Source organism: Durio zibethinus, chromosome 13, assembly GCF_047325235.1.
Source record: "Durio zibethinus cultivar Kanyao isolate XHJ-2024 chromosome 13, ASM4732523v1, whole genome shotgun sequence".
Taxonomy (NCBI): domain Eukaryota; kingdom Viridiplantae; phylum Streptophyta; class Magnoliopsida; order Malvales; family Malvaceae; genus Durio; species Durio zibethinus.
The window spans coordinates 2,780,557-2,794,171 of record NC_143174.1 but is presented as its reverse complement, the minus strand read 5'-3'; the positions used below and the strand labels follow the sequence as shown (position 1 = coordinate 2,794,171).

General features: G+C 33.1%; 2 protein-coding genes across 5 annotated transcripts; one reads left to right on the top strand and one right to left on the bottom strand.

Moving 5' to 3' along the window:
- Positions 1-93: 93 nt before the first annotated feature.
- LOC111303788 (serine/threonine-protein kinase D6PKL2-like) lies at positions 94-3,373 on the bottom strand. Its single transcript, XM_022900226.2, has 2 exons — positions 2,802-3,373; positions 94-1,316 (listed from the first exon to the last, which is right to left on the bottom strand). The coding sequence occupies exons 1-2, from the start codon at positions 3,371-3,373 to the stop codon at positions 518-520; spliced, it is 1,371 nt and encodes a 456-aa protein (XP_022755961.2). The 3' UTR covers positions 94-517.
- A 4,361-nt stretch (positions 3,374-7,734) lies between these two features.
- LOC111303784 (serine/threonine-protein kinase D6PKL1-like) lies at positions 7,735-12,808 on the top strand. Of its 4 annotated transcripts, none has more exons than XM_022900223.2 (3): positions 7,735-8,087; positions 8,604-10,623; positions 11,617-12,808. In XM_022900223.2, exons 2-3 carry the CDS (start codon positions 8,891-8,893, stop codon positions 12,488-12,490), a joined length of 2,607 nt encoding a protein of 868 aa, XP_022755958.2. In that variant the 5' UTR covers positions 7,735-8,087; positions 8,604-8,890; the 3' UTR covers positions 12,491-12,808. The 4 variants fall into 4 exon arrangements, with proteins under 4 accessions (XP_022755958.2, XP_022755957.2, XP_022755954.2 ...); XM_022900222.2 differs by having other exon boundaries at positions 8,582-10,623; XM_022900219.2 differs by having other exon boundaries at positions 8,553-10,623.
- The last annotated feature ends 807 nt before the right edge of the window (positions 12,809-13,615 follow it).

The following is a 13,615-nucleotide window of genomic DNA, read 5'->3' as shown; positions in this document are numbered from 1 at the left end:
ATGCCAAAATATTAGCCCAATGGGTTCAGCATTAAGCCCAAATGTGGAGGAGATAAGACCCATATGATCTTAGAATAATATAAATGGTGGCGAAAATTCCAGGGAGATGAAAGCAAGTGGAAAACAAATCTGCATGGAGATGTCAGTGTCACTTCCTTCTCTCATTCTTCTGAGGTGATTGTTTTTAAATTTGAAGTGAATGGAGTTCGTTTTTTTTTTGCATGGGCTAGGGCTTGAAGTTTCCATGTTGTCTTCAAAACAAAAACTACTTAGACATATGACCTCACATACGGACAAGTAGACATACTGAACAAAAAAAAGTATGTTTGACATGCATGCTTTATTCCCCTAGCCAAACAATATCTTGTCGCGATGAAGTTTTCATTCTTTATCTCATGTATAAGAATATATACAAATGTCCTGAGCTAAAAGACGGCCATGGCATGGCCCCAAATGGCGGCATAAGCAGTTGGGATTCTTGAATTTTTCTTATTTACTGATCATTTCTTTACTTCACCTAATAATAGTCCAATTTGGTCGCCGGACAGCCGTCGTCTGATGCAACTTCTCTACTAAATGGTGGAGGGACATATGGTGGGGGTGTACATCTTAGCAATGCCCAGTTGACCCCTTGGAAGAATGGATGGTGCTTGATGGCTGATGCTCCCATTGTGGACCCTAACCGCCTTGCAGGATCCTTAACCAATAGCTGAGATATAAGATCCTTGGCCGCTATGGGAACCGTGGGTTCTTTGGGGAACTCAAGGGCTCGAGCCACAATGTTAGCTAAGGTTAGTTCATGGTCTACACCCTTAAATGGTGTTACCCCATAAAACAGTTCATGCATAAAGATCCCAAGTGTCCACCAATCCACAGGGCTACCATGGCCCTCACCGGACACAATTTCCGGTGCCAAATACTCATGCGTCCCGACGAAAGACATGGACCGGACATCAATGGGCTCGGCCACAAACTCAGGACCACTGCGGTGGCAAGTCTTCTTTTTGCTTTTGTGTTTTGGGTGGAAACATGACACGGCAGGTACTATACAATTTGGAATAATGCATGGAGAGGAGGATGTGAAACGAGGATGATCAATAGGATAGTCGCTTTTCGGAGGTGGAACTGGTGATTTTTTATCAGAAATAATCTGGGGCGTTGATGTAGAATCATCACATTTTAACGACAGGTCAAAATCTGTGAGCATAATGTGACCATCTGATCGAACAAGCACGTTTTCAGGCTTTAGATCACGGTAAACAATCCCCAACATATGAAGGTACTCTAGAGCTACCACCACCTCCGATGCATAGAACCTGCAGACACCGAGAATTTAAAAAAAAAAAAAAAGATTAAAAAATACAACCAAACAATTACCTATAATTTTAATCACTTTTAACATTATCTTATTACGTTAATTGTACTAGCACATAATACAAGATTAATAATTAATATAACAAGCTAAAAAATTGATGGGATCATCATATAATCCGAAACTAGATTAAATTCAGTTAATTGTTCAATTAAAAAATTAATGACAATTTTTCTCTATGGGTCTTGTGATCGCATGTTATGACAGATTTTTAATTTGCCGTGTGATTGAGTTGGTTCTGAATTTAACAATTTTTTTTGTCCAGAAGATATATCGGGCGATTGAGAGAATATGATTCAAAATCAAGTTTTTATATCTCCATCAAACACCTTAATTATTCTTGGAGATTGAATCTAACAATTAATTTTAATCAATATGAATATTAAAATGACAAGTAAAAAATATAAAAATAATATAATTTAAAATTTTAATAAAAATTATATATATTTAAAAAATAAAAAATATATTTCATATTTAATATATCAACCTAAATTATAATATAATAATTTTTACATTTTATATTTTTTTATAAAATAAATACTATATAAATATATAAATTATTATCTCCATTTATCTGTGAAAAAAAACTCTTTTAAAATATTATCACCATTTGGCCAGCGAAGCAAAGGCACTGTACTTGATGCGACATTTGAGCACAGTGCATTAATGAGCCCTTGTACCCAAAAATATATTAGCGTGGCATTGATGCGAAATTTGAGTTACTAGACTCCAAAACTGTACTTAAATTCAAGTGTTGGCTGAAAAGTCAACTATCAAACACGTTTTGACCATAATACGGAAGCCAACCCGCCGGATCTACCCTCAATCATAACCAAAATAACGAAATGAATCTGATCCGATTTCCACCGAGTAACAATCACCTGGGCCACGAGGTTTCGAGCCCTTTACTTCCCATCCATCGCCTTCAAATTTTCAAAAAATAAAATTTCAAATATGTAAAAAATTTAAATTTTGTTTGATTTAAGAAAATATTTCTTGTTTTTGTTTAAATAATTTTTTTCTAAAAATGCATTTGATAAATAAAAATAAAAATTATTTTTAAATTATAAAATAAATAAAAGATTTAATTATATTATTATTAATAACATCTAATTATAAATATAATATAATTATTGATTAATTAATAATATTATAAAATATTTAAATATAATAATTTACAAAAATATAAAAATAAAAATTATATTTCTTAGTTTCATAATTAAAAATACTTTTTATTATTTTTATATTTTAATCTATTTTACTTTTATCTTTAAAAATTTTATTTTCATTTTTAACTATCAAATAAAATTTTATTCATATTTTTATTTTTAAAAAAATAAAAATAAAAAATAAATTTTTTTTTAAACGAAACATTACCTGAACTTTTTTTTTTTAAAAAGGACGTTAACGGTTAACGGAGAGAATGTACCTGACGGCGGATTCGGAGAAACGTTTGAAAGGTTGACATTGACGAAGGACGTGAAGGTCACCACCGGGACAAAACTCCGTTAACAAACAGAGCCATTTAGGGGAATCGATGGCAGCGTAAAGTGAGGGTAAAAAAGGATGGTCCAACAATTTGAGTATTTCCATCTCAGTCTTTGCTCTCTTTTCTTTACTCCTCGACGCTAGCTCTTTCTTGTCCATCACTTTCGCTGCAAAGACGACTTCGTTTTTTTTGTTGTTGATATTGTTACTGTTTGTGTTTGCGGCATTGGTGTCAGCAGGTGGGGGTTGAGACTTGAGTTCGGCTAAGTAGACGGAGCCTATGTCTCCGGAGCCGAGGCGGAGGGAGAAGCGGAGGTCGGCGAGGGAGAGGGAGCCGGAACGATGGGGTTTGGAAGAGAAGGAACCGTGAGCAGAGGGAGCGAGGGAGGAAGAGCCGGAGTTGGAGGCAGAGCCAAAGCTAGTGCTGCTGTTTATGGTGACGGTGGAAGCGGAAGTGGAGGTGAAGCTTAGGCTTTGGAGATCGTCGGCTAAGTCTTCGAGCCACGGCCCCATTTTTTACATATAGAGAGAAAAAAAAGAGAGGGAGAGACATAGAGTGAACGAGAGAGGCAGAGAGAGAACTATATTTGATATTTGGCTGATGGGTCGGGTTTGGTCTTGTGTTGAAAAGGGTCCCATATGATTAGTTGGATCTTGAATCTTGATTCGTTTCCTCTTCTGGAAATGGGGGCCCTCTAATTTAAAGCTACCTTTGGGAATCAAATAACTAGGTGACAGTCAATCCTAGCTAGGATTTAATTATTTTAGGTAAATATTTTGTTGTTATCGCTAAATAAATTGTATATTTTATAATTTTTTTAAAAAATTTATTTTGAAATTGATAACCCTTTTTACAATTTTTTTTTTCTTCTAGAAAATAATGAGGTAGCTAGTTAATTTTTTTAGATATAATAATTTATGTATTTATGTTATATTTATTTTATATTAAATATATATAAAATATAAAAATTATGATATAATAATTCATATCAATATATTAATTATTAAATATATTTTTTAATTTTTATCAAATACATACCTTCAAATAATCCTTTGACCCTCTTTGTACTTTTCCATTTCTCCCTTATTAACCTATAATGAGGTGAATTTACATCCATACGGGTTAATATTACTGGGATTTTAACTGAGATTTTGCGCACGAATAGTAAATAACTTCCTTTAATGAAATAAATAAATAAAATCACCTAACAGTTAAAAAAAAATTAAAGACATGCAATATAATATTTTCTTGCTTCATATTAATATTAAAAGATATAAAAATAATGTAATTTACAAAGAAATTTTAACGATTAAAAATTAAAATTTATTTTAAATGTTTGGAATTTAAACTTTGAGATAAATAAAGTAAAATTTATAAGAATGGAGGAGAATAAGGCTTATTCTGTAGTCTAATATTATTGCTTATTATGATATTAATTAAAAGGGATTGAAATCCTTTTTATGTATCGAAAAATTATGCGTTCATAATTTTTTTCATATTTAAAATTATTATAAATTAAAATTTTAATATTTTATATATTAACGAGATCACACGTACGTAAATTAGTATAAAAGTATAACAAATGTTGGCACGAATTAATGATGCAACATTAATAAGTCACCAAGGTCTATCCGTGGAAGCTATTTCTTCATTATCATGGTATTCTTGGCCATCATTACAACCGGCACAAATAAAGAGCGAGTTGTTGACTGATATGATATGCATTGAGTATATAGTTTGATGACCACCTTCTTCACCATTACTATCTCACCCCATTTTATTTTATCGAGAACCACCAGGCAATAACAGAAAGCCGAATGCCGATTCACACAACACCAACAACCACTGTTTCACATCAAAGCGAGATAGATATAACCCATGTCTAATTAATGGTCGATTTGATCCGCTCGGCTTGGCTGACTCTCATTAATATTTTTTAGCATTTATACAAGACGTTTCCCTATTACTTTCATTCATATTTATAATGAAAATGACACATGATAAATTGTTAGATCTAACATGTATTGATATAATTTTTGATCCAGTAAATTTAGAGTATGTTGAAGATTGAGCTGTTGATTGTTAGATCTGTAAAAATAATAAAATTAGGAGACGTACAAGTTAAATGCACTTCAATATTTAAGTTAATGGAGTTTCTTCAGAAAAAAAAAAAGAAACAAAAGAGAATATAACATAAGAAAATAGAGAAAATGTAAAATTGAAAAAGTTGCCCTTTTTTATATATTTTATAAACGATAATATGATTAAATGAATAGATAATTATCATTTTTAAAATTATATATAATAATCGATGATTTGACAATTAAGATATTGATAATGTAGCTATTTAAGTATAATATATCGATAAGATCTTATATGTAATTTGTATAATTAACATGCATGTTGAATATCAAAACTACCTGTAAAAGACCAAATATATATATATATATATATCATGTATCACAAGGCCCTTCCATATCATGTTTTCATGCAACATTGACAACTAAATAATGTGTGCTCCTCAGCATATTGTTAGCTGGTTTATTTTAAGTATTGGCTCACCTAATAAAAAGAGTTAATAAAAGGAGGGGCTTCTCTTCGTGATCCATTTGGCTTCTGTCAAGACATGCAATTGCTTCCCAAGAAAAAAAAAAAAAACTAATTAATTTCATGATATAGTACTTATAATTGCAATTGCTTACCATGCAAGTGTGTTGCCCAAAAAAATGAAACCAATTCTACAGCATGATTGATCCAGAGCCTTCTTTTCCAAACACGAACTCTTATTAAGTCTTCGTTCAAGAATTCAATGTATACTTTTCATTAATTTTTTATTGATATAAAAGAAATCAGATTCTGAAAAATAATAAGAGAAAGAAATTCGATCCCAATAAAACAATAATCTTTGATTTGCTTGATCCGTCAAATTAGAGTTCTATAATGATGGTTAAAACAATAAGATTTTATCTACCAAAACAAGTTAAAGCAAGAGAAACCCACACTGAAAATTATATTTAAATCTCTAAAGCAACATTTCCTCTTTCTTTTGTTCTTCTAGATTTTTTTTTTTTTGTGGGGGGTTGTTATCATTGTTAGAAGATAATCAAATTAATATTATATTTGGATGAACGTTGAGATTAAAATTAATAATAAAAATTATTATAATTATAATAAAAAAAAAATTAAATTGAAAAGACAAAGTTTAATGAAAAATTTATATTAAATAAATTTTATTGAAATTAATATTTAGATTTAACCGATGGTGCGATGAACTCAATTATACCACAACAAAAATATGATGAGCTCAATCACACCACACCATAAATGTAGTAGAATCTAAACTTAGTCTAAGGCTTTTTCATTGTAAAATATCATTACCTTCAAGTGTAATACATTTGGTCGATCACCAATCCATGCTATTCTTCTTGTGTCCCCTTTAACCATTTTATTCGCATGTCCTTCAACTTTTGTTTATCAACTTTTTGTTTATAATTAAGGGTGTAAATGATACATTAATACTCATAAGTTACTCGGATTCGATTCGAAAAAAACTCGAATTTGGTTCGATTATTATCGAGTCGAGCTCGAGCTTGAGTAGTTCGACTTATTGATCGAGCTAAATTTGAATATTTTTATATCCGACTCGAGTAGCTCGCTAGCCTAATCGAACTTTTATATTTAAATATATTTTTATTATTTTAATTAATAAAATATTTCAAGTCCGAGTTCGAGCATGAATAATTGAATTATTGTCGAGTATACAAATCAAACTTATTTTTACATATTAATCGAGCTTAATCGAGTGAGTTTGAGTAACTCGAATTGGATCACGAATCGAGTTTGAGCTTGAAAAATAAAATCCAATCGAACTCGATACTCGCCGAGTATCGAGCTTCGAGTTATGACTCGAGCTCGAATTTCTTACTATTCGACTCGATTCGACTCGATTACACCTCTATTTATAATACAATATTACACTCCGAAAAAATGCTGATAAAAAAGGAGAATTTTGCTGTGAAATGGTAAATTATTTGATTTTGAAGCCATGTCTTAAACCTGCAAATTTTTATATCATAAACCCTATAATTATATGCATATTTTTAATTAATTATTATAATTTAATACAAAATAGTGTTTTTTAGAATGTTATATGTCAAAGACGTATATAATTTCACAAAAAAAAAGTAGGAAATTATATCCCCTTAATTTCTTGATTTTATGAGTGATAATATATTAACTTTGCGTGCCTCTACCATGTATAAACCATAGCCTTTATAGGGGCTTCAACGTTTCTCGAATGGGGGTCAAGGACAAGAGCCATGCCGATAAATATCGTCAGAAAGGGGGCCTTCGCCCTTGTTGTGGACACACCTACCTACCTTGTATCCAAGGCCCATGGCCATATCCCAATTCAACTTCTCTAGTAATCGTCATTCGTGATGTAAACAAATAGATCTTTTTATGAATGATATGGAATAAAATTAATTTGTGTTTATTTATATTTTTTTATTAAATTTAATTAATAATTTTAAACCAAAATTTTACATTAATTTATTAAAATAAATACGAATAAAAATTTATTTGATTTATTTATATTAATTGTCAAATTAAAATTTTTTTAACTCATTTGTTAAAAATTTGTTTATATTAATTATTATTTAATAATATAATATTATTTTTATTTTTTATTTTGATTTTATTTTAAAATTTATTTATACTTATTTATAATTTATTTAATTATAATTTATTATTATTTATAAATATAATTATTCAATATTCACAAATTCATTTAACTTAATCAATCAAACATAAATTAAATACAAATATTTTATTATTTAAATATATCAGTAACAATGATAAAAAAGCAGAATTTCTGTCGGTAATTTTCTTGGTGCTTTAACACATTTTCTTTTTTTCCGCCATTACAGACGAAAAAGAAACAGTCGAGCAGCAGCAGCAGCAGCAGTAGAACAAGGGGAAACTTCTTGTGATTTGCATATCTAACTTTTCGTTTCCTTTCCTTCTCTCCATCTCTCTTCATTCACTCAATTCACAATTTTCTCTTATTTCTTCTCTTTTTCCCTCCTCTGTGCTAACCCTAACTATACCCTTTACCTGTCTCTAGCTGCCCAAATTTTCTTAATTTCTCTGCTTTTCTTTTTTTTTTTTTTTGGTATCTTCAAAGCCAACGCTCTTTTAGGCACTACGTATTTCCCAGTTTCAAAGGTACCCTTTTGATCATTCTCTGTTTTAATTTTTAATCTTTTTAACTTTTCTGCTTTGGTTTTTTGAGTTTTAGTTGTTACTGTGCTTTTCCTTTTGATTCAAGTTCTTCTGCTGTGATTTTTTTTGTAACTTTAGAGTTGAATCTTGGTATTTGTTGCTCTTGCTAGTTTTTGAGAGGAGATAAAGTTTTGTGATTCTGTAATAGTTATGCTTTTTAGGTTTGAGAGCTTAAGTTTTTATGCTGCTTTTAGGTATGAAAATTGTTGTTTGCACGTGGTGGTAGGTTGTTTTCATTAAGCCAAAACTCAAAAGCCATGATGATGAGATTTTAGTTGAAACTCAAACTTAAGAGTTAGTTCTCGATAGGGCTTTCAAGGAAATTCAATTCTTGACTACTGTTACACTTCTTTAATTTTGAAAAAAGTAAATGAAGTTTAGTCATTTCGTTAATTATTTTTAGTGCAGAATGGAATGAGTGTTGGTGGATTATACAGGTCCTTTTATGGAATTGTGCAGGATCGTGTTACTTCAGTGGCAGTTTTTTCTTTTGGTGGCTTCTATTTCTTTGAAACTTTGTGATCATTGTGGAATTTGAATGCTGTAGTTTGAAATTAAGAAGTGGTGTTTGACTAGCCGTTCAAATCTGAGAACCATTATGATCCTAGATAATGTTGAGGGATATTTGAAGTTGTCTTATTACTCAGTTCTACTCTATCTTCGAAATGCTTATTCAGAACTGGGCTAGAGTAAGTTTGCAAAGCCATAGTTCTCTTGTGTAGTCTTTGAGTTGAACTACAGAAAAGATGGATACTTTACCTAGTACTTCTGAAATTATTGAATCTGCTGATGAGTTAGATGCTGAACTGAAAATGGGAGAGCATGCTAAGAACCACTGTATTCCAAGATCAGGAAATAAAAATTCCATCGAGGACGATATTAACCGTCTGTTTGAAGCAATCGATATTAGGACATCTTCTAGGGTTTCTGGTTTCTCAAGTGAAATTGGGAGAGATGCTTTACGAAAGAGTGCAATGAAAAGACCAGTTAAAGTTGGTTCTTCTCAAGCTTCTGGGATTGGAATTTCTGAACCTGTGAGCTTGAAGCAGGCACTTAGAGGATTGTGCATCTCCCAGGCATCAGAGATGGCTGCTATGAAGAAGCGATTATCAAAGCCAGCAGGTTCTTCAGGGGTCTCAGAAGCGGGAACCATCAAAAGGTTGTACAGGGCAATAGTAGTTGAAGCAAATGGATCTGGTATTCCCCTAAATGAAGGTAAAGGGAATTTAGTGGAAATCTCCCTTATTCCGGAAAAGATTAAATCCAATTCTTCGTACAAGGTGCCTGAATTATTGCAAGTGCCAAATAAGGAGGTTTTCAACCAAAATTCCAGTCCTTCAGATAATGCAATGACAGAAAAGGCAATAATCACCAGATCACCATCCCCGGATCATATTGTTCCTCTGGTCACAGGGTCTGACAGTGAAGTATCAAAAGCGGAACTTAAAAAACTAAATTCTATATATTCTTCCTCTGTTAATTATGCTGCTGAGGAAGCCTTGGAGACGGGTTGTTCCTCAATCCAGGTTAGTGTTGAAATTCCTGTGCCTGGTAAGGAGCCAAAGGGTAAGTTGCATGCTGAATCTTCTCTGTCTGTTTCCAGTGCTGCTGGTAAGGTGAAATCTATTTGTGAAGCTCCATGTTTAATCAAGCCAGTCTTTAGGAACAAGAGCTTTATAAGGAAGAAACCAAAGTATGAATCAACTTCTGCTGTGAGCAGTTCCAATTCCTGTAATGGATGTCTCAGCGATGATCTTGGCCCTAGTACTAGTTATTCAGGTAATCGAACTGAGACACATGCTCCAGGCAATGGAAGAAAGGAAAGTATGAAAGTTTCTCCAGTTTCCTGCAGTACAAATCGCGGCATTGAAGTTAACTCAAGCATGGCAGGAACAAGTTTCAAATCAACTTTGAGTTCAAACTGTAATAACAAATCCAAAGCCCAGTTGACCAAAGATGATGACAGATCAAGATCAAGGGAAAAGAGAGAGTTTTCCCAGAGCTCTAAAAGTAGCATTGGGGAGTATAGTAATAGCACCACCACTAGTGAAGAAAGCAATATCAGTGGGTCTAGTGGGAGTGGTAGCAGACCTCACATGTCAAAAGATTTGAGGTGGGATGCTATTCACTCTGTTCAGAAGCAGCATGGAAGCTTGAGTTTGAGGCACTTCAAGCTCCTCAAGAAGCTTGGTTGTGGGGACATTGGGACCGTTTATGTTGCAGAGCTAATTGGTAAAAACTGCTTATTTGCTTTAAAAGTGATGGACAATGATTTTTTGTTGAGCCACAAGAAGATGCCTAGGGCACAAACAGAAAAGGAGATAATGCAAATGCTTGATCATCCTTTTCTTCCCACTCTATATGCCTATTTTGCAACAGAAAAACTTTCTTGCTTGGTTATGGAATATTGTCCAGGTGAAGATTTGCATGTGTTACGACAGAAGCAACCTGGAAGGAGTTTCTCTGAACAAGCAGGAAGGTAGCATCTATCTCTTAATGATGTTAAGATATGCTTCTCGTTTGGGATATAACACTGTTTTGGTGGAAAGGAATTTTTAGTGTTCATTGTCCCTTGTTTTTAATTTTATCTATTTCTGATTCTGCACAGCTAATAGAAAGACATGCAGGAAAATAGGGAAGAGAAAAGACTGTTTGTATTCTTCTTGGTACTCATTCTTCTCATCATTAGTTGTTTGTAATTTCAGCATATACCTACCTATCATATTTAATAAGTCACAACCAAAAAGGAAAAGGAAAGAAAGCAAAAAAATGTTGTCATATTGACATCTTAGGATGATTATGAATTGGCAGTTGCCGTCATGAGAACTCACGCACCTTAGAAAAGGATAGAAAATTTTCAATTGAGTGAAAGCATTGTAGATTTAAAGTGGTAACTTATATGGAGTAAATCTTAATGATAATTCCCAAATTGAGATTCCTTTGTATTGGTTGATGTTCATGCAGATGCCATTTGCTTGATTTTGATGTCCCTCAAAAGATCATGCAAGTTATGGAGGTTAAAGTCAAATTCATACCAATAGGTATCTGAGGTTTTAATCATAATTAAAATTGCTGTAGGTTAGAATTAGATTTGAATAAACATTATAATGGTCTTTTTAGACCTTGGAATAGTGAAAATTAGGTGTTCCTAGGATGTGGCTAAGGATACAATATACTTCAATATTTTTGATGTTGTAATTTGCATTGAGTTCAATATGAGTGCATGCATTGAGCAGGCTTTGATTTCCAGATTTTTCACTGCTTGCATGTTTAAGTGTGCATGTTCCTATGCCTTTGCTTCGATTCTTTCTATTTGGACCAGAAGCACAACTTCATCTCGAAGAGAGGACCATTTTGTCTATGTCTAATAGTATAAAATTGAAGAATATCCGGATGCTTTTTTCATCAACAATTTCTTATCCACCTGGTTTTCTGATGTTTTTGTTCCAATTTCTGGTTTTCATTTGTCCAGGTTTTATGTTGCTGAAGTCCTCCTTGCATTGGAGTACTTACACATGCTTGGTGTTGTATATCGAGATCTGAAACCAGAAAATATCTTGGTTAGAGAAGATGGTCACATCATGCTCACAAATTTTGACTTTTCACTCAGATGTGCTGTTAATCCAGTGCTGCTTAAATCCGCTTCACCTGTTGTTGAGCCTGCAGAGAAGATGTCAAGTCCATGCTCTGAATCCAGCTGTATTGAGCCTTTCTGCCTCAATCCTTCCTTTCAAGTCCCATGCTTCACCCCTAGGCTTCTATCTCTTGCTTCCAAATCGAGGAGGATAAAGACTGATTTAGCTACTCAGGTTAGCCCCATGCCACAGCTTGTAGTGGAGCCAACCAGTGCCCGGTCAAACTCATTTGTTGGAACGCATGAATACCTTGCTCCAGAAATCATCAAGGGTGAGGGTCATGGGAATGCTGTTGATTGGTGGACATTTGGAATCTTTCTGTTTGAACTTTTGTATGGTAAAACTCCCTTCAAGGGTTTAGGAAATGATGAAACGCTATCCAATGTGGTGTCACGTAGCCTCAGGTTTCCTAGTAGCCCGATAGTTAGTTTTCATGCAAGAGATTTGATAAAAGGGCTTTTAGTTAAGGAACCTCAGAATCGATTAGGATCTGTAAAAGGAGCTGCGGAGATCAAACGGCATCCTTTTTTTGAAGGCCTAAATTGGGCTCTGATACGTTGTGCAACACCACCTGAGATGCCAGGGTTCTGCGGCACTGGTATCTATGCACCAACTTCAGCTAGGCAGAAAAAGGACAGCTCCAAAGGCGAAGAACTGCCGGGCATAGAAGACAATATGGAGTTTGACATGTTTCAGCCAGGGTTTATCTGATGTGGGAAGGGAAGATGTTTCGGTTCTCTTTTTAACAGCGAGGTTTCTGATCCTGTTGTAACTGATGTATATATATATATATATATATATATATGTATGTATGTATGTATGTATGTATGTAGCATATAGTGTAAATTTAATTCAGAAAATTGGCGACAGGTTATTACTATGATAGAAATATACGGTAGAGCTAGGTAAGTCTTCAAAAAGTACAGCACCATCTTGATTTTCACAGCAATCATTCAAGCCTGCGAGCCCCACTGTTTCAAACTGAATGCTGTTGGAAATCAGTATATACATAAATACATCCATTTCTCAGGTCCTGCCTGTTTGATTTACTTGAACCAACGGTATGAAAGGTAATTTCTGTTCAGCGACTTAGATAGGAGCTTCTATTCTTGTTTTTATTTTTAACCCTTTGTAAAAATAAAATTTTTTAAACACAGTAATTTTACAGCATAGGTATTATTGTTACATCGATTTATTCTATTCGGTAATTTTCTCCTACAGGGATCGAAGGAAAATGCATCATGGAAAAGGTTGTCATAAACAGATATTGAAATGCATTCATAAATCATGAACTCTATAATTTCTATAGAAAGTGAACTGCTTTCTCCGCGGATGGAAAACATGTTTCTATAATCCATTCAGCCTCTAATTCAACATCTAAAAGCCTTGAAAGTAAATTTATCCAGCCAAGATAATCATTCAGTTGTAGAAGAACTCGTATCGGTATCAATAACAGCTAGACTATCATGTCCTTTACCTAAATAGACATGTAAGGATTCAAAATAATCTAAATTTAAGTAAGTATTTTTCTTGTTACCATCGGACATCCTCCTTCACATGTCACTTCACATATCAGGATAATGGGCTCATCATGTGGTATAAAACCTTAGAATAAGTAACCCTAACAACACTATTACAGTAGTTAAGCAAATAATTAGATAAATAAGCCAAATCTGCTTTGATATCATGTTAAATTTTACGATAAACATCCATGTTAAGATCAAATGTCAATAAGTCTCGAAGCATATTATTTTTAATATTGAGGATATCCAAAACTTAATAAATAATTTATTTTTATCTTGGTGTAATACCCGTAAAAAAAAAGAGAGACTATTT

Coding starts and splice junctions, on each gene's coding strand:
- LOC111303788 (XM_022900226.2), bottom strand. CDS start 3,373: ATGGGGCCGTGGCTCGAAGACTTAGCCGACGATCTCCAAAGCCTAAGC. Junction 1,317..2,801: donor TTCTCCGAATCCGCCGTCAG/GTACATTCTCTC, acceptor CGGTGTCTGCAG/GTTCTATGCATCGGAGGTGG.
- LOC111303784 (XM_022900223.2), top strand. CDS start 8,891: ATGGATACTTTACCTAGTACTTCTGAAATTATTGAATCTGCTGATGAG. Junction 10,624..11,616: donor TTCTCTGAACAAGCAGGAAG/GTAGCATCTATC, acceptor TCATTTGTCCAG/GTTTTATGTTGCTGAAGTCC.